The sequence below is a fragment of the Eptesicus fuscus genome, chromosome 5, assembly GCF_027574615.1.
Source record: "Eptesicus fuscus isolate TK198812 chromosome 5, DD_ASM_mEF_20220401, whole genome shotgun sequence".
Classification (NCBI taxonomy): domain Eukaryota; kingdom Metazoa; phylum Chordata; class Mammalia; order Chiroptera; family Vespertilionidae; genus Eptesicus; species Eptesicus fuscus.
Window position 1 is genome coordinate 21881700 of NC_072477.1, and position 21246 is coordinate 21902945.

General features: G+C 40.9%; 1 protein-coding gene and 1 pseudogene across 1 annotated transcript in view; both read left to right on the plus strand.

Annotated features, from left to right (window-relative positions):
* Positions 1-21246, plus strand: part of TMED10 (transmembrane p24 trafficking protein 10) — a 40458-nt gene that overhangs the window by 15793 nt on the left and 3419 nt on the right. The window contains exons 2-4 of the mRNA XM_008138818.3: positions 4871-4982; positions 10589-10662; positions 20469-20595. Coding sequence (XP_008137040.1) covers positions 4871-4982; positions 10589-10662; positions 20469-20595 — 313 coding nt within the window. The remainder of the gene's footprint in view (positions 1-4870; positions 4983-10588; positions 10663-20468; positions 20596-21246) is intronic.
* Positions 11273-12811, plus strand: LOC114230581 (eukaryotic translation initiation factor 1-like; annotated as a pseudogene).

Consider the following 21246-nt stretch of genomic DNA (forward strand, 5'->3'; position numbering starts at 1 on the left):
TCGTGCACCTAGGTCCAAGTGAGGCCACGTGCCCCTGGGTCTGAGAGAGGCCACGCACCCCTAGGTCCGGGCGCGACCATGTGCCCCTGGATCCGGGTGGGGCCTCGTGCACCTAGGCCCGGGTGGGGCCGCGTGCCCCTGGGTCTGGGGGAGGCCAGGCGTCCCTGGGTCCGGGTGAGACCATGTGTCCCTGGATCCGGGTGAGGCCTCGTGCGCCTAGGCCCGGGTGAGGCCACGTGCCCCTGGGTCTGGGGGAGGCCAGGCGTCCCTGGGTCCGGGTGAGACCGTGTGTCCCTGGATCCGGGTGAGACCTCGTGCACCTAGGCATGGGTGAGGTCACGTGCCCCGGGGTCTGAGAGGCCAAGCGTCCCTGGGTCCGGGTGAGACCATGTGTCCCTGGATCCGGGTGAGGCCGCGTGCACCTAGACCCGGGTGAGCCCAAGTGGCCCTGGGTCTGGGAGAGGCCAAGCGTCCCTGGGTCCGGGTGCAACCATGTGTCCCTGGAGCCGGATGAGGCCTCGTGCACCTAGGCCCGGGTGAGCCCAAGTGGCCCTGGGTCTGGGAGAGGCCAAGCGTCCCTGGATCCGGGTGAGACCATGTGTCCCTGGATCCGGGTGAGGCCTCGTGCACCTAGGCCCGGGTGAGCCCAAGTGGCCCTGGGTCTGGGAGAGGCCAAGCGTCCCTGGGTCCGGGTGAGACCATGTGTCCCAGGATCCGGGTGAGGCCTTGTGCACCTAGGCCCGGGTGAGCCCAAGTGGCCCTGGGTCTGGGAGAGGCCAAGCGTCCCTGAGTCCGGGTGCGACCATGTGTCCCTGGATCCGGGTGAGGCCTCGTGCACCTAGGCCCGGGTGAGCCCAAGTGGCCCTGGGTCTGGGAGAGGCCAAGCATCCCTGGGTCCGGGTGAGACCATGTGTCCCTGGATCCGGGTGAGGCTGCGTGCACCTAGGCCCGGGTGAGCCCAAGTGGCCCTGGGTCTGGGAGAGGCCAAGCGTCCCTGGGTCCGGGTGCGACCATGTGTCCCTGGAGCCGGATGAGGCCTCGTGCACCTAGGCCCGGGTGAGCCCAAGTGGCCCTGGGTCTGGGAGAGGCCAAGCGTCCCTGGATCTGGGTGAGACCATGTGTCCCTGGATCCGGGTGAGGCCGCGTGCACCTAGACCCGGGTGAGCCCAAGTGGCCCTGGGTCTGGGAGAGGCCAAGCGTCCCTGGGTCCGGGTGAAACCATGTGTCCCTGGATCCGGGTGAGGCCTCATACACCTAGGCCCGGGTGAGCCCAAGTGGCCCTGGGTCTGGGAGAGGCCAAGCGTCCCTGGGTCCGGGTGCGACCATGTGTCCCTGGATCCGGATGAGGCCGCGTGCACCTAGGCCCGGGTGAGGCCACGTGCCCCTGGGTCTGGGAGAGGCCAAGCGTCCCTGGGTACGGGTGAAGCCAGATCCTGGGTCCGGGTGAGGCTGTGCGCCCCTGGATCCATCCGGGTGAGGCTGGGTCCCAGGCCCGGGTGAGACCACGCGCCCCTTGGGTAGGGGTGAGGCCACGTGCCCCTTAGTCTGGGTGACGCCGTGCCCCTGGGTTCGGCCGAGACCAAACCAGAGGGAGTCGGACCTCCATTACCACCATTTGTCCACCATCCAGAGCTGAGGGGTCAGTGCTGACATGTACACATAAGGAACTACTGGACATTGAAATTGGGTCTCAAAAGAACTGTTGGTCCAGGGGGAAGCTCGCTACAGATTGATTCATTTGCCTGTCAGCATAACTATTATTGCTCGTCTCACATTCAGTTCTTATTAGTATATATCTAGTGACATATGATCTCGCTCATCTAGGGGAAATGATGAACAACATAGACTGAGGAACAAGAACAGAACCAGAAGCAAGGAGGCATCGATCGGACTATCGGGCCTCAGAGGGAGGATAGGGGAGGGTAGGGGGAGGGTGGGGGGAGGGGGAGAGTTCAACCAAAGGACCTGTATGCATGCATATAAGCCTATCCAACGGTTAAGTTCAACAGGGGATTGGGGCATGAGTGGGGAGAGGGGTGGGATGGGAATGGGGGGATGAGGACAAATATGTGACACCTTAATCAATAAAGAAATTTAAAAAAATAAAAAATAAAAAAAAAATAAAAAAAAAAAAAAAAAAAAAAGTTTATAGCATAATTCCTTAATCCCCTTAGCCTTCCAAACCATTCAATTGCAGAACCCCAAACCTAAATCACTTAATACTTTTCTCTGCTCCTGCATCCTGGCTGCTAGAAATCTATGGTCCATGATCTCAGCTGAGACCTTAGTGTTGTCCCCCAGTTCTTTTATGTAATTTTAGTCAGTTTTCTTCCTGTCCTATGCAAAGATCAGAAATTGGTAGCTCAGAAGAACTTGGTTCTATAGACATCTTTTGTTTGGCCTTGAGATAGTTTTTCAAATGTTGGGATTGGTTGTGAGGATTTAAAAATTAGATTTCAAATAAAAGTTAAAATGTCCATAACTTCTTTTGGAAAATTGGATGATTTGAAAACCTGGCATGTCATGGCTGTCACTGTTTTCTTCCTTAAGACAAACCCATCCAGTTTTCCACATGGTCAACCACACCCTATGGACTTATACTGGTCCATTAGACTCTGTTATGTTGCTCACTTGATCCTTCAGGGCATTTATTTTTTGGTCTTATCCTGTGGTCCCTCCCTCCTTAAAATCCCTCAAATCTGCCACCTTTTCTCTATATTCAAAGCCGCCCTAATAGTTTTTATTTTATTTTATTTTTAATATTTTTATTGATTTCAGAGAGGAAGGGAGAGGGGGAGAGAGATAAAATATCAATGATGAGAGAGAATCTGCATGTCCCACACTGGGGTTTGAGCCTGCAACCCGGGCATATGGCCTGACCAGGAATTGAACCGTGACCTCCTGGTTCATAGGTCGACGCTCAACCACTGAGCTACACCAGCCTGGCCAGCCCTCATCATTTTTAATCTGGAGTACCAGGATAGTGTCCTAACCCATCTTCTTATCTTTAGTATTGTTCCTCTTGAGTCTGTCTTCCTAGTAATATCTGATTCATCTTTTCTGAATTGCAAATTGAATCACAGCACTCTCTTGTTTCAAATTCTTCATTGCCTTTCCACTTTGTACTAAGTGAAGTTTGAACTCCTTAGCATGTTGTTGCAGTACTACATGATCGTGTCAGTACCTCTCCAGCCACTTAATCTTTCTGAGCCTCACTTTCCTCCTGTGGAATATGGGGGAAATAATAGTTCTTACCTATAGAGTTATAGTAAAGATTAAATTAAAATGCATATAAAGCACCTGGCATAGTACTTGACACTTAGTAAGTGCTCTATAAATACCAGCTATTAGTATTATGATGATACCATGTTTGTTTTGTTTTGTTTTTTCCTGGGCCCCAGGCATTCATATTTGCTGTTTCTTGTACCCTGAATGCCTTTACCCCAATTCTTCCCTAGATTGCAACTCATCCTTGAAGACTCAGCTCATGTGTCATCTCTTTCATGATGCACTCCCTGACCCTCCATAATCCCAGGGCACCTGTGCATACCTCTAGTAATGCACTTTTCACGATGTAGTGGTCTCCTTTCTTATTCCTCTTCTCATTTAGATAGGAACTATCTTACACATCCTTGTATCCCCAATGACCAATGCAGATTGAGGCATCTTAAATGCTTGACAGTCATGAATGATCAGCATCATTCATGGCAGAAGATACTTGATTACTATTACTACTGTTATTTTTAGGGAATTTAGAAGATGTCATAAAACCTTTTCAATTAACCCATCATTTAAAATTTGTCTATCTGTGATAACTATTCTTTAGTTATTATGTTTTTCCCCAAAAAACGAAATAACTGTTTCTGAACATAAGTGATATGTGCCTTTGTAGAAAACTAAAAGTATAAAGAAAACTCACTACTCAGAAATAACTAGTGAAGTGCTTTATATGTGTGCTACTCAGTTTTTAAATTTAAAACCTTACCTACAAATGAATCTTGTTTTAAAAACAGCATTAGAACATCCAGTTTAATATAATGAAGCCACTACTTTTGTGTTTCACATTGCAAGTAGTTTCTGCCTTAGATAATGAAATTGCCTTCTGCTGAGACAGCCATGTGCTCTGGAAAAGAAGCCTGAGACCCAAACTGTCATGTCACCATGTAATTCCCTTCTTTACAGGCCATTCTCGAGGATTGGAGCAGTTTAAGTTTGGAGACCTAAAGCTAACAACCTATAAGAAAGGCATTACCATTTGTGGAAGCCAAGGATGCCTTCTTTAGGAGAACTTCTTGTTTATCCCTGGGCTTCTTTCCCATCCCAGGTAGCAACTGACAAATTAACATGACATTTGGAGGAATCCAGCTACCAGATTTTCTTTTCTGTGTATGCCGCCTTTTCCTTCTCTCCTTATATCAGATATCCCATTCCACTCTCCACCCCCACCTCAACCCTATCAAGAATTATTTTACAGAAGAGATGTGTTCTTATGTATCTTTATCCCTTTTGTAGTATATTCTTTTGGTAATCGTCCACTTCAATTTTTGTGACATATCCCTTTCTGGGAAATACTGTTCTACATTCTATAAAGTGAACCTTTGCTACTAAACCCAATTTATATCTCAACTGTCATTCTAAAGTGGCAACAGATAATAACTTACAGTGTGGATAGGCTGCTTGAATGAATGAAATTTGCTGTATTTGGGCTTCATCCTCTAATCCTATTCCTGTCTTTGGGAATGGTTGGAACATGGTCATCATTATGATAAATGTCTTTTATAGACAGTGTTTCTTTCTTTTTCTCCAGTTTCTATCCGTTTTCTTCCTGAGTGTTATTTGCTGCCTGCTCTTACTTACTTTTTTATTTTAGATCACAGATTCTGCTGGCCATATTCTGTACTCCAAGGAAGATGCAACCAAGGGGAAATTTGCCTTTACCACTGAAGATTATGACATGTTCGAAGTGTGTTTTGAAAGCAAGGGTAAGTAATCAGAGTGTTGTCTGTCCCTGAATTAAGCATCTTCTCTCAAGTAAGAAAGAGCATGAACTTTCTCTCTTAGGCCAGCAGGAAGAGGAAATGAAAACTACACTTGCTGGGGTGCACACACATATAAGTGAAAGTATCATTCTTCATGTGCAGGAGTAGGCATTTTCTAAATGCTGTGATACACTGGGCTTGAATGAAAAGAGTTTAATTTGGGATAGATGCTAGAAAATATAGTAAGTCATCACTTAATGTTGGTTGTTGTTTTTTTAATACGTATTTTTATTGATTTCAGAGAGGGAGAGAGAGACAGAAACATCAATGATGAGAGAGAACCATTGATAGGCTGCCTCCTGCAAGCCCCCTACTGGAGATCAAGCTCACAACCTGGGCATGTGTCCTTGACTGGAATCAAACCTGGGACCCTTCAGTCCCCAGGCCAACACTCTACCCACTGAGCCAAACCAGCTAGGGCTAATGTTGTTGATAGGTTCTGCAACTTTAAGCAAAACGACATATAATGAAACCAGTTTTACCATGGGCTAATTGATATAAACAAGAGTTAAGATCCTATGGCATGTCATCAACATTATCACAAAACTAGAGGCCCGGTGCATGAAATTCATGCACTCAGGGGTGGTGGGGAGGGTCCCTCAGCCCAGCCGGCACCGTCTCGCAGTCCAGGCACCCTCGGGAGATGTCCGACTGCCACAGAGGTGGGAGAGACTCCGGCCACCACTGCTGCGCTCGCCAGCTGTGAACCCCAGCTTCTGGCTGAGCAGTGCTCCCCTTGTCGTTCCGCCATTTGGTCGATTTGCATATTAGCCTTTTATTATATAGAATAACATTGAATGAAATGTTATTCAGTATCCTCCAAAGTCCAAAGCAGTTTTGGTCTCCAGAGCACTTGTTATTTTCTAGTCCTAATATCTTTCTATGGAATCTTCTGTGCATCTCAGACCAAGATCCCATAGTAACTTTTAGGCTGATTACCTGACGGTTTCTGATTATCATTGGTGGATGAAAAGGCAGATTCCCCTTCACTTCCTGTTCTTTCACTCTAAGGACACTAGATTCTAAAAGCTGTCTGTATTTATACTTGTTATATTATTTGGGACCCTTTTGGGCTACAAGATACAAAAAATATAGCTCAAACTGGCTTAAAGAGAAAGAAGAGGCTCAGCTGGCAGGGCTCAGTGGTTGAGTGCCGACCTATGAACCAGGAGATCTCGGTTTGATTCCTGGTCAGGGCACATGCCCAGGTTGCAGGCTCGATCCCCAGTATGGGGCGTGCAGGAGGCAGCCGATCAGTGGTTCTCATCATTGATGTTTCTATCTCTCTCACCCTCTCCCTTCCTCTCTGAAATTAATAAAAATATATTTTTTAAAAAAGAGAGAAAGAAGAGGAAGACCATTTGACTCTCTAAACTGGGAGGTCTTATGGTGGTGCTGACCTCAGGCTAGGCTGGATATTGGGGTTTTAACAGGATTGTTGGAACTCTAGCTCTCATTTAGCACTTCCTATCCTTTCCTCCATTTGACTTTATTCTCAGGCTTTCTCTGTATGGTAGCAAAAGGACTCCTGGCAGTTTCACATTTATAGACTGTTCAGAGTATCTGATCATAGAAGAAAAGCAAGCACCTTGGCCAACGGCTCTAGTAGAGTCCCAGGAATAGCAGATCAGCTTGGTGCTTTTGACAGTTAACCAAGAATTGACTCCTTTGATCTAGAATGGGTCAATTGAGCCTAAAAGCTAAGGGTGTTTGCCTGAAGTAAATGGAATAATAGATTAAGAATAGAAAATTAAATACTTTAATAGCAATTTCATGACTGATAACCTTTTCCCTGCCCCCACCCCTTCAGTTCCAAGATGTCTCAACAATAGTCTAGACATTTCGACATGGTTGTGCCACTCTTACCTCAAAACTAAGATGTCATGAACTTCTTTCAAACTAGTTCCCCTCTCTCATCAGTATTACCACCATCCTTCCAGTTACTTGGGCTCATATTTTTGAAATTATTTTTGTCTTTTCCAGTCTATCATCAAGTTATGCTGATACTTCTTTCAAAATATCTTCTGTATCTGTCACCACACAAATCTGAACTCTAATCTTTTAAATCATGAATTATGTCATTAGCCTTGTAACTAATACCCCTATTTTTAAAATATCCAAATACTGGTTCCAGATTTATCTCCTAAAACATGTCTTTCATTATGTTAGTCCCTTTTCAAAAGCTTTCCCTTTTCTTTTTCTTTTTTTGGTAAAGAATTGGAAATTTATTAGATCAGCTGGAAACCAGATGGGCTGAGCCCCAAAATGGCGCCTCCCTTTTTGGTAGTAGCAGTAATATTCCTGATCTATAAAATGAAACCTAAATCATACAATTTTTGAGCTGGACGGGACTTTAGGTGTCATGGTATTTAATAGTCCTTATACTCTCACTCCAGCCTTATCTTCCACTACTCATCAGACCCCCAGCCAGTCTGGTTTGCTCTGCCCTCTAAACATGTCACATTTACTCATTTACTGGAATGCTCTTTTCCCATTTAAACATGAGTTTACCTTTAATTCTTTTAGAGTACTTTCCTCAACATTCTAGCCTTCTTAATTTCTCAGTCAGTTAGTTGATTCATTTAGCAAATAATTGTTAAGTGCCCTATATATTAAGTACTGTTCTAGGTGTTAGGGATATAGCAATGAATAAAACGGAAGTCTCTTCTCTCTTGGACATTACATTTTCATTGGAGCAAACAGACAATAAACAAATAAATATAAGTCAGATGGTAATGAGGTCTTTAGAGAAAAAGCAAACACTTTGAGATGCTGAGCATGTCTCAGAAATAGCAAAGAGGTTAATGTGGCTTCTTCTAATAATACATCACTTATTAGTTATTTAGACATTTGAAGATATATATGTAAAATTTAAGTATTTAAAAATATATACAGGGTGCCCAAAAAAATTTATACATACTTTGAATGATTGTAAAGTCGGTATTTAACATACAGTTCATTTTCAAAATTTAAAAGAATCTACAGAAATAATTTTTTTTGTCAGTGCCTGTTTTCAAACTGATGACCATTCTACGGTCCAGGCACTGCTGATAACATGAAGCAATGGAATCACAAACATCAAGAATCATTTTGTTTGGTATTTGTGTGTCCTCAATTCATCGACTGTTGCTGGTTTTGTACCATAAACTTTTATGTACAAAAAGTTTAATAGCACTTTAGGATAAATTTTCTTTGTTCAGAGCTTAGTCTGGCTTCACCCATTATTTTAAATCAAACCTGAAAAGGAGTGAAAATTAAGTTATCAGCTGTTAAAGCATGTACACATTTATTGGGACATCCTATATATCTATATAGATATGTGTCTCATGTACATAAACTTTTTTAAAAAGTTTAAATTTGCCAATTTTAAACTTTTAAGAAAAGTTTAAAATTAATCCTAACCCTAAATCTAAACCTAGCCATTAACCTATTCTAATTCTAACCCTAAACCTTACCCTAATCCTAACACTAAACCTAACCATAACCCTAAACATATCTTTTGTTCTGAATTTCTTTCTTATATGCTGCTTATGCTGTGCATGCAGATGCCTAGGAACTAATTTTAAAAATATATAATATATATATACTTGCACACAGACACATAATAAGCATTCAATTTCTAATTTACATGTGTTCTCTATTTATTCTGATATGGAGAACTTAAGAACACTTTTTAAAAGGTTGTTTTTTTTGCCAGGAAAATTTAGAGAGAAATAAGTGAGTCTTCTTACAAAGGAGACCCTTTATGACCTTGATATCAGCTAAGGGGATTAGGTTGGCTGTTTTGTGCAAGAGATTGTATAGTCTGGACTCAGACGAGCCTGAGTGGCTTTGTGGTTTCACCTGTGTTTGAATAATGCTGATGCTATGCTGTGGCAAAAGAAAGTGGGAAGAGTCTTAGGAAGAGAATATCTTGATCATTTGGACCAGGTAGGGCTATGTGCTGCTTGGATTTAACAACTTTTTAAATGAGAAAGGAGAAGCAAAATTTTGCATTGCATCTCTATGGGCAATGCTGACATCAGGATTACACATTGGGATTGGGGAGAAGAGGCTTCTCTGGATGCAGCTTTTTGTTGTTTTGTTTTGGAGACTTACTGGCTTTAAATGCTCAGAAGACATTGGTGACCTGTCATAGTTTCTCAATCCTACCTGTTCAGTCTTATTTCTATTGCTTTTAAATTGATGTTTCTAGTCTATCCAAAAGAACTTTACTGTCATTTAAACATGTCCTACTCATTTCAATATCTGAGCCTTTCCTCATGCTTGTCTTCTGCCTAGAATACTTTGTCCTGCCTTCAGGTGCTCCCTCTTCAGTGAGGTCCATCTATAACTAATCTCTTCCCTCCTCTAACCTTTGCTCCATAACTGGGATTATCTGAACTAGTTTGGGTTTTTTCCTCTTAAAGTTTTATACTGCTTTGCATTTTCACTGTAACTGTTACTCGTGTTCATGTGTTAGATCCCCATCGAATTATTGGAAGGCAAAGATTGTAATCTCCAGGTCAGTTCTAGCACCCAGTGAGCTCTCAGTGAGTAGTTATTGCATTGACTTCAGCCTGTTTCAGAAAATCTCCAGTGCCTCTCAGGCTGCAGAAGGTACAGTACCATTCTCTGTGGCTTCTGGTCTCAGGAGTCCCAATGCTTATGTGGCGCTGTTTCCCCAAAGTCCTAATTTCATGCAGGCAGTTTTTGTTTTATAAATAATCAGGTAAATTCCAGGGGATTGAATTCCAAAGGACTGAGCAATTTTGGGGGGCTCTTGGAATCTTCATTTCTCTTACTTGATGATATAATATTAGAATTCCTTTTTGATCAAGCTGTATCAGATTACCTTTTTAAATATGAACATGGTTCTGTTGGCCCTACTATAACCAAATAGACATTTCTCTTTCTAAGAAGCATCCCTGAGAATTGTACTCTTATTATCAAGTTTTTTCTTGGCTCTGTGGGAATAATTCTACAACATTTTGTTTATTTATTGAAATGGCCTTACATTTACCAAAATGTTTGAATTAAAGTGAAATCTTAGATAAATCCTGTGTTCTTTTCAGTACTAGTTTATATTAAGTAAATCCAAGCTTAGTACATGCCCAATAATCCTTTTCTCAAAATTTGACAGGACAACCTTTTCAGGTGTGGAAATGTATCTTTTCAACCTAAGTTGGTCCCCACTACTTGTTGGTCTATATATGCCACTCTGTTTTATACTATTTTGACTTTTATTTCCTAGTCCAATAAGCCTGCGTGTTTTCTCTCCTTCTTTCTGTTCCTCTGTAGTTCCAGCCGCAGTATCTGTCCCGCCTGCTTAGAGATGTTTGGCAGCAGCATGTTCTCTTTGCTTCCCAGCACCCCGCACAGACAGAGGCTTTGTCTGGAATGCTTGTGATTTTAGCCAGAGCCAGGAATTTTCTGCAGCTGAGTAGGGGGAGGAGTTTGCATCTGTTTCCCTCTATTGAGGGGGGAGGTTTAGAGAGAGGGAGGCTGGGTGGGTGATTTCCCGGAATTTTAAATATTCCGCACAATGAATCCTTTGATTTCTTTCTCAGGAACAGGGCGGTTACCTGACCAACTCGTGATCCTAGACATGAAGCATGGAGTGGAGGCGAAAAATTATGAAGAGGTATGTCTCACTGTAACAGCCAGAGGAGGCAGTCGTGTGCTGGGCCGTGAGGTTTCTGTGACCTACTCAGGCCAACAGGCTGTGCTTTGACCAGAAGGCTATGGTTTTCGCAGCAGCCATGTGACAGCCAGCTACGATTTTACTGATAAAAAAAAGTTGTATTAACAGCCCTAAACAATAACTCTAGCTGTGCTGTCAGCCAAATGACTAACTAAACCAGCTGTCCCATAGCAATGTTGGTGTGATAGAACACTCAAGCATATGCCATTAGCACTCTTGAGACAGCAAATAGATCTATATATTTATAATTTTTAAAAGTTGGAATTCATTTAAATGTTAATGTCCAAGGTTAAGAAAAGTGATTTGTTTTTAAAATCTAAAACTTTTATTCCCAGACTGACAACTCTATACAGGGTGGGACAGAAGTAGTTTTGAGTACACGAAACAGAGTTTCTTCTTTATTATCATTTATTTTTAATTTATCTTTATTGTTGAAAATATTACAGACATCTCCTTTTTCCCCCACTGACCCCTCCCCCCTGCCCCCGCCCTCCCCCATTATTTATTGATTACTGTATTTTCCATACAAACTACTGTAAACCTTCTTTTGTCCCACCTTATATATATCTAAGGCATGGATTCAGCACTGTTTAGACTTGAGCAACTGTGCTATATTTGAGAAACAACAATAGTCATAAGTAGCTTTTAGGTAAAATGATTTCAGACTAAGGAAGAGAGAAAGATGGAAGAAAAAACTGCAAGGGACTAGGAATAGTGATCATGAGAAATTTTTGCTGACGGGAAGTATTATAGAGAATAAAATCTGACATTTGGGTAGTAGGGAAGTAGAGGTGTGTATAAAACAAGGGGAAGGGGGACTGAGCCTTTTTCATCTCTATTACGAGAGACTTTGGGGGCAGCACAAAATGGTTCTTCAAATCAAGAGCACCTTTGAAAAACCACAAGAACTATTTAAGACCAAAGGATTGATCTTTACAGTAAGATAAGAGTATTTTTACCCAGATCAGAGTCTTTACTAACAGTATCTGTGGGCAAGAAGAAGAGGTGGGGTACAGGAAATGTAAATAGCTTTTGGAGAATGTAGACTAAAATAAACAGGCTAAGTTGCTTTAAGTGATTTAAGAGACTTTTCTAGGAGGGACGGAACCAGAAAATTGCTCTAGCTTTCATCAGGATTTGGAACAGAATATCCTAAAATGGAAGAAGATTGGAAGTGACTGATTCTGCAACAGGAAGTAGTAGTACAACGGTTGCAGGTCTTCAGGTCTTTTCTCTTTTTCCTAGTTTAAGTGTTCAACTGAACAAAACTAGATTGAGTTATTTGTAGGCAGTAAACAGGAGCAAGTATGCAGTAGTGAATGGAAGAGACTTTGATTTGCTTGTTTCTGTCTCCAAGCTAGTTTAGTTAAAAGAAACAAAGCAAGAGAGAGACTCTGTTTGATGAACTTAGAGTAAAATGAGACCCCAGTCACTGAGCCGCTGCCAGCAAGGACTCCCTTTGAGCCTCACCTCGCTTCCTGAAGCTCTGCCCCCACCCGATCCCTCCACCACCCACCTTTCTATGTGCCAGAGGTAAAGGAATCAGCCTATGGTATTATCGAATGTTCGCTGACCAGAACCTACACTCTTTCAATTCCTTTGCTGATGCAAGTATTCCTTTGCTCATGATGATCTGCTTTCTGCTGGCACTGAGGATTATATCCATATAAAAATTTAACAGAGAAGTAGCAGGAAGACCCTTTCTACTGTCCAAGGGATCTCTGATGATTGCAATCAAAAGAAACTAGTGAAGGTGTTTAAGAAGAAGTTTGTCTGCAATTGTACTTTAATCGAGCATCCAGAATATGGAGAAGTAAATCAGCTACAGGATGACCAGCGCAAGAACATACATCAATTCCTGATAGAGATCGGTCTGGCTAAAGACCACCAGCTGAAGGTTCATGGGTTTTAAGTGCTTTGGGCTCCCTGAAACTAAAGTGCGGATTTCCTTGCAATGAGTAGAATTTCCCTTCTCTCCCTTGTCACAAGTTAAAAACCTCATAGCTTATATAATGTAACCATTTGGGGTCTGCTTTTAACTTGGACTAATGTAACTCATTCATGCAATAAACTGAAAAGAACCATGCAAAAAAAAAAAAAATAGTAAAGTGAAAAATCCTTTTAAACTTTCATGATTTAGAAGAATCTTAATTATATTTAAATAAGATAACATATATTAGAGTGCTGTTGTAAGGTATAAAACACTAATAAAAAGTTTAGTTATTTATTATGAGGTGGAAGAATAGGTAAAATGATTTTCAGGTTTTAGGTACTGTTGCTATATCCTCCACTTCAGACTATTCTGTAAGCAAGCATTCATTGAATTCCTACTATGTGGAATTTCCATTATCCTTGGACTTTGTTGACCCTGGGAAAGAGCCATTATCTTTGCTGACCTTTTGCTTAACCCAGAGGGGAATCCCTAGCAGAAAGCAAACCACAGCCCTTCCTTTGCGCCGTTTCCTGATGTGGAAGTCTGGCACGTCCTAAGCATTTCTTTACGCACATGGTTACAACATAGCTCTAAATACTGTTTCTTAACCAAAAAAACTCCACCCACTACTTTCTTTGGCAACGTCACGCCTCCCCTCCCCCCCAAAAAAGCAGATCAAATTAAGATGGAAGAGGAGAAGTAGTTATGACACAAGCCAAAGACCAGTCCTTTTCTCATTGTATGGCTACGCTCCCTTGAACTTTGCTTAGATATAGCTGTTAGTTGTCTCTGGGCTAATGACTAGGACAAGAAAATGGACAATAGAACCACTTGTTCCCTGGTTAATTACCAGGGAGCACTGAGCATATGTAGAGTTTTTTGAGACATTTAATTTTAGGTCCTTGAGATAATGGAGAGGCTTTGTCTCCAGTGGATTTGGGCCCTTTGGCATCAGTATTTACTTTATTTTTTTAATATGTTTTTATTGATTTCAGAGAGGAAGGGAGAAGGAGAGAGAGAAATAGAAACATCAGTGATGACAAAGAATCATTGATCAGTTGCCTCCTGCACATCACTCCCTGGGAATGAGCCTGCAGCCTGGTCATGTACCCTGACTGGGAATCACACCAATGACCTCTTGGTGCATGGGATGACGCTAAATCCACTGAGCCACACCGGCTGGGCCTCCCTTCCTTTCTCTCTAAAAATCAATTTTTAAAAAAACATATTTTGGGGTGATGATTTACAAAATAAATCCTGTTTTGCCTGGTGGTTCTTTTAGTCAGTCATTTGCTATCAACAGATACACACACGCACAAAAAGTTTCCCTCATTGGAGCAACAGCTGAAGACTTCCAAAATGTCTATTTTTCTGAATGCCCTCAGGAAGGAAGAACTCTGTTTCTGTGTATTAGATCCAAAATCCCTTTGTTGATATAAGTTAAATGAAATAACATGGGTAAGGCACCTGACACATATTTAGTCAATTCAGTAGATTTTAAAAGCTTCCTTCTCCTACCCTTTCTGGAAACTGCCAAATGGCTATGAGAGAGTAAATAGGATCTTAATAAATTTCATTTAGTCCTATGTTTGGCAGTATTATCTGGACTTATTTTGGCACATTGACCTTTTCAGCTTCTGTGAAGAGATCTGTGATTCACATACCCCACATGCAAGTAAACTTGTCCTTGAATGTGGTTCTGTCTTCTTTATCTTCATTGTGTTAAACTGGATGATCTTCAAATTTATTGCCATGCTTCTCAAATTTTCAGGGGCTGTGGTAGAGGGTGTGGAGGTAGCAAAGTAATTTGACTGAATTTGGCTTACCACAAGAAGCTTCTCTTTTGAGTCTCGGTGCTCTACCAAGGAAAATAATCCAGTGATTCTCTAGACCAGTGGTCAGCAAACCACGGCTTTCGAGCCACGTGCGGCTCTTTGGCCCCTTGAGTATTCTAACTCCACTTCTTCAAAATAGACTCGCCCAGGCCGAAAACCAACTTCTGCGCATGGGCCACGAAGTTTCAATCGCACTGTACGTGCGCGCCTGCACGTGGTGTTTTGTGGAAGAGCCACACTCAAGGGGCCAAAGAGCCGCATGTGGCTCGCAAGCCGCGGTTTGCTGACCACTGCTGTAGACCAAGGTGGGGAACATCCAGCCCTCGGGCCATATAAGGCCCACAAAATCATTTGGTCTGGCCCTGCAAGGCATTCGGGGTGAGTTAATTAAATGTTTGACCAAATATAGCAGGCTAATTTTTAAGTTGATAATTTTGTATGGCCTCAGAATGATGTTATAAATATCCAAATGGCCCTTGGCAGAAAAAGGTTCCCCACCCCTGCTCTAGAGGCTGGTTTCACATGTGTTTTTATGAAGCAGTTTTTTAGAGTTAACACCTTTCTTTGGTACAATTACATATAATTGTATTCTTCAGATTCAAATCATCATTTGAGGAGTGCAAGATTTGGAATGGGTTAAGGAGTAATTTTACAGTTATTTTGGAAGTGTTGTAGATATGTAGGGAAAGACTTTATAACTTTTTTAAAAATATATTTTATTGATTTTTACAGACAGGAAGGGAGAGGGATAGAAAGTTAGAAACATCGATGAGAGAGAAACATCGATCAGCTGCCTCCTCCACACCCCATACTGGGGATGTGCCCGCAACCAAGGTACATGCCCTTGACTGGAATCGAACCTGGGACCCTTCAGTCCGCAGGCCAACACTATCCACTGAGCCAAACCAGCTAGAGCGACTTTATAACTTTTAACATTTCCAAACACTGCCAGTGAGTGTGATAGTGAGAACTTTCTCCTAGACAGTGGGCCTCCTGAAAATAGATGTAGGGTGCTCAGCATTCAGGAAACGCTTGCTTCAGGGGACCAGCTGCACTTATCTGCTATAAGAAAGTTGGCTCCTTTGAAGAATTCATAGAATGGTCAGAACAGGTAATTTACAAGTGTTTGCCATGTATCAGGTGTGTGGCTATACAAAGTATACATTTTTAAAATGTCCTTGAGCTCTGACCGGTTTGGCTCAGTGGGTAGAGCATCGGCCTGCAGACTGAAGGGTCCCAGATTTGATTCCAGTCAAGGGCATGTATCTTGGTTGCAGGCACATCCCCAGTAGGGGGTGTGCAGGAGGCAGCTGATTGATGTTTCTAACTCTATTCCTCTCTGTAAAAAAAATCAATAAAATATATATTTTTAAAAATAAATAAAATAAAATGTCCTTGAGTTCAGGGCCAAACTAGTGTAGGGGGAAATGATAAAAATAAAAACAATGTAAATATGACAATGTATGATTGAATCTGAATTGTGTGGCTAGTGTAAGTTCTGTAGGGCTTTAGGGAAGAGGGAATCAGTGTGGACAGGAGTGGCTAAAGGAGTCTTCATGATTAAGGTTTGAAAGATAGGTAGGATTTGAATATACTAAGTGTGTGTATTTTTGCAGGTCAGGGATTTGGTTTTACTTGCATTTTACAGCAGAGCTTTGCAGTTTTGATGCTGAATAAATGGTTTGGTAACCATGGGTAGGGAGTCAAAAAGACCATGGATCTGCTAGTCGTAGTCCTCTCCCCAAAGGACTTAGTAATTTTGTAGTATCTTCAGTTTCCTCATTTGCAAAATGAAGTCCCTTGTACTAATATTTTTTTGATTACTTAACAGCTAGATGCAGCCTGCCAAGGGAATGCTACCCCCTAATGGAAAACCTATGATCCACACTGTCAAATAAAATAAGCCTTGCTCTTAGCAAGCTGTTGGCAAAATACATACCATCCTTCCAGCTGTGGAAGAGAGAAGATAGACTAGAAAAATGATCTGCCTTCATGAAACATGTATAATTTAACATTCTTACAGGTATTTTGAACATTAAACAGATGTTTAGAAGAGCACAGCAGTCAGTGGGGATTTTGATAGAAGGTTTTTTGTTAGCTTATACTGACTATGATATTAAGTATTGATGATATTCATTTAATGCTTTGTCCTGGGCAAGCAAAGAGGGTTTTTCTGAGAATACTTGTGATAATTTGTTTTAAAATTTTATTCTCTTAGTCTGTAAAAATTAGAGTAACAGCATGAAACCTAGGAAATTTAACTAATAAACTGGACAACTACCCAGATCCTTGTGACCTAATATAGCTCATTCACTTCACCTTTGATCCAGAAAACACTTGGTGTGGTCATCAGGTTTTCATCATCAAATTTCAGTGCCTACCGAATACAATGTAAAGTCAGACATGGATTCCAGTTTCAGCTCCACGAGGTTCTGAGACCTTGGGAAAGTTATTTAATACTCTGAGCCTTAATTTCTTCACCTGAAAAATTTAAGGGTGATAATATTCACCTTGTATAGGGTTATGAGGATTAAGTGAGGTTACACGCTCTAAAATACATATCATATCACATCCTGGGTATATACTAATAGGTCTAATTCATTATACTACCTTCTTCATCATCTTAGCTCCAACCTAACTTTTGAGACTTATATTTGCTATTACCCACCACCATCTTCTTAGCACATGTGTGTGTTGACATGAGTGCATGCATAAACATACATATCCATGCACATCAGACTACCCATAATTAGACTACTCATGGTCTTTTAAGCATGGCCTGCACTTCTCTCCCTTTGTGTTTTGATTTGCAGGTTCCCCTCAGCCTTGAATATCTTTCCTTCTCATCTTTTTTCAAAATTCTACGCAACTTGTGAAACCCAACTCCCCACTTCTATTAAGTTTTCCTTTATTCTTTCAGCTATATAATCTCATGCTACTTTATTCCTGTTCCACTTTTAATGTGTGCCTTTGTTGTAGACGTTAATATATAATGCCCTATATTATGGTTACAGCTTTTTATGTGAGCTTCTTCACCAGACTGTGGGCTTCTGAGGAGAAGAGGTCATAATTTAATTCGGTGCCTTGCACACAGTAAGCACTAAAAAAAGCATTGTTGTTAGGGTCTTAAATGTTAAAAAACAAAAACCCCTCTTTACATTTGTTTTGATTTCTAGATTTAGATTAAGCATACAAATATATTCATTATTGTTGGATTTTCCTTTTGAGTGTCCATATGTTAGATGATTGAAATAGCAGGTTGGTTTTCAATATTTAGATTCTTTAAGCTTCCCAGATCTTAAATTAATATAAGAATAAAGGTAGTTATTAGGCAGAGAGGTTTTTTGTTTTTTTTTTTTTAGGAAAAGAGACCTTTATCCCACCTGTAGAAGTCTGAAAATAATTTACTGGATTAAGGACAGGATTGAGTAGGGATTTCATTGAGATAATAAAATTGACTTGGATGATAGGAACTGGGCTGTTTGGTTATGAATAGAGTCTTCAGTAGGACCTATACTAGAAAAGGGGTTGGGAAATTGGTTAAATAGAAAATGGCCTGGATGCAGTATGGAATACTGTGCAGCAGTTAAGAGGGAGGTGAATCTGCAGGCGCTGGAGTTTTTGGAAAGACCTTAAGTGGGGAAAAGAAAAGCAAGTACAACAATGTATACATACATTATGATCCTATTTATAAATAGTTTCAAATTAATTTTTCTGTGTACATTTATGTTCATACAAAAACATAAATAGTGTGTAACTTCTGACAAGGTCTGGAAAGATATACACCAAGTTCATAATCATGGTTACCACTGAGAGGGAATATGTGGATGTGAGAATTGAGGATCTATGAAAGTGGACTTGCTGTTTTTGTTTCTTGTGCTTCTGAATATTTTAAATTCTTTAGCAGGAGAACATATTTGTGTTGCTTGTACAACTAAAAAAATAAATGAAACACCAGAAAGGAACAGCATTGGGGACACGTTTTTTTGGGCTCTAAACTACAAAAGCCACCTCAATACCAAATTAATTTTAATTCCATCATCCATTTCAGGTTTTAGACCTTTGGGCTATTGCCATTTGAAACACACACACACACACACACACACACACACACACACACACACAGGGAGGAGCTTAGAAGTAGTCTTCAGAGTAATTTTTACAGGTATTATTTTCAGCTGGCAGAGGCACAGCCATAGTTTCACTTCCAGTTCTTTTTGCAAGTTACTATTTAGGGAACTTTAATCATTTATCTCTAAAGAAGTATCATGCCATTGCTTTTATACTATCTCATAGGAAGCTTTGGAGAGGGAACTATAGACCAGGAGGGAAAACAAAATGGTAAACAGATTAAGGTTCAGCTTATTATATGTCTCTTGTATTGTTATCTTTTTTCTTGGGGAATTTTCCTTGTTCTGTGGCTCTGGATGAAATCAATCAGCAGATATATATTCTATGTTAATGACAAAACCTGGCATTTGGGGTTCCAGCTAGGAGAGTTAGATCTTATACCCATTTAGCCTAGTTCTGTTCTGCAGCTGTCAGTCCCACCGTTAACTCGAGCAAAGATTTGACAAATGTAAAAAACAATGTACATCCAGTAAAAGACAACTTAGGTGGGTCATTGCAAATCTATCACTATATTTTAAGTACCTTAAATATCAACTCAATTTTTATATCCTTATCCTAACAGCGGTTTTCTAGTTAAGTGAAGATTACAGATATGCAAAGGGAACGTTAGAACACTCTTAAACTCTTCCCATTCACTCCATATTAACAGCTATTAACATTTAACAGAGAAAAAGAACAAGGAAGGCGAATTGGACAAGAGAGAAGAAAAAGTAAGGAGTTCTAGATTAATGTATATTGAATAGGAGCAGATGTAGAAAAAGCAGCAGATGTAGAAAAAGAATTTTTGAAGAATTCTTTATATAGAAGAATTTAAGAGCAGCTGGTATTGAGTTTTAAGATCGGAGTATCCCCATTTTAAAGCAAATGATAATTTAAAAATTGATAAGAAAAACTATTAGAATAACAAAACCCTTGCTTTTGTCAAATCTTGGGGATTTCAGATGTCTAGGTTGAGAAGGGAAGATAGTTCATTTCTTTCTCACATTCCTCATTCTTTAGCATACCAGGAAGTCCCTGAAGATTTTTTTTTATAATGAGCAGTGTCATTCTAAAAACAAATGCAGCCCTAGCTGGTTTGGCTCAGTAGATAGAGCATCGGCCCCTCGGACTGAAGGATCCCTAGTTCGATTCTGGCCTAGGGTACATGCTGGATTGCCAGGCTGGATCCCCAGTGAGGGGCGTGCAGGAGACAGCCGATCAATGATTCTCTCTCATCATTGATGTTTCTCTCTCCCTCTCTCTTTCTCTCTGAAATCAATTTAAAAATAAAAATAAAAACAAAATGCAGTGCAATTATTTTTTTATTTTTTCTTTAGCAGACTTAAGATTCATCTGGGCTCTGGATCACTAAATCTAAAGTTGTGGCATTTAAATGAGCAAACCAGAATTCTCTAATTTTGTAGTCTGGGTTAATTATCTTAATGCTATAGTTATGCCTTCTCTCTCATTCCTGTACATTCCCTATTGAGAATGTGGTGGTTTTTCTTCTAAAAACACATTTGGCTAATACTTTGACTCACACTTATTATGCTAATAATATTGTTTATTTCTTAGACATGATTGGAAAGGTAAAGTACTTTATTAAAGTCCGAAATCGTGCGAAAATAGTATATCTTACTTTATAGCCTACCACATTACAGTACTTCCGAGGTTTTAGTCAAAATTAAAGTATAAGAAAGTCTGAGATGGAAACATAAACATTTGTAGGGAAGGGAAGAGGTGCTAACTTTAGAATGATCGAAGAGTTTTTAAGTTTGGTAAAATATTTTAAAAGACTCGTTGTCTTATGTTCTTGACCAGAGCGATGTTTTTTCAGGGAGTGGGTTCATGATTCCTTTCTTTTCCAGATTGCAAAAGTTGAGAAGCTCAAACCCTTAGAGGTAGAGCTACGACGCCTAGAAGACCTGTCAGAATCTATCGTTAATGATTTTGCCTACATGAAGAAACGAGAGGAGGAGATGCGCGATACCAATGGTGAGGGGATGGCAGCTCTTGTTTCTCAACAAGAGAACCATAAAGGAATCAGATCACCAGACTTTAAATTCTGTGTACCCTTTTCTCAGTTTTGCCAAGGGTGGGGGAGGGGTGGTGTGTGGAAAGATAATTGTTAACTTCAGTGTTGCTGCTACAGGTAAATGAGCCTTGTTCGATTTTCAAGAAAATAGAAATTGCTTCCATGATATGCAGTTGACCATATTCTCAGTTAGCTTACCGTGTATCAAATTGATAGGATTAATCTTTGCAATTTTTTTTCTTAAATATATTTTATTGATTTTTTACAGAGAGGAAGGAGAGGGATAGAGAGTTAGAAACATCAATGAGAGAGAAACATCATCAATCAGCTGCCTCCTGCACACCTCCTACTGGGGATGTGCCTGCAACCAAAGTACATGCCCTTGACCGGAATCGAACCTGGGACCCTTGAGTCCGCAGGCCGATGCTCTAGCCACTGAGCCAAACCGGTTAGAGCTAATCTTTGCAATTTTTAACATTTATATATAGAATAATGAAAATTTAAGAAAAAGCTAACTGAAATCCTACTCTTAGACCTAGGGACAGAATGAAGTTAATTAATTGCCTTTCCTCCCTGGCCATCGTTTAGCCTGCTGAGCTTTATTTCATTAC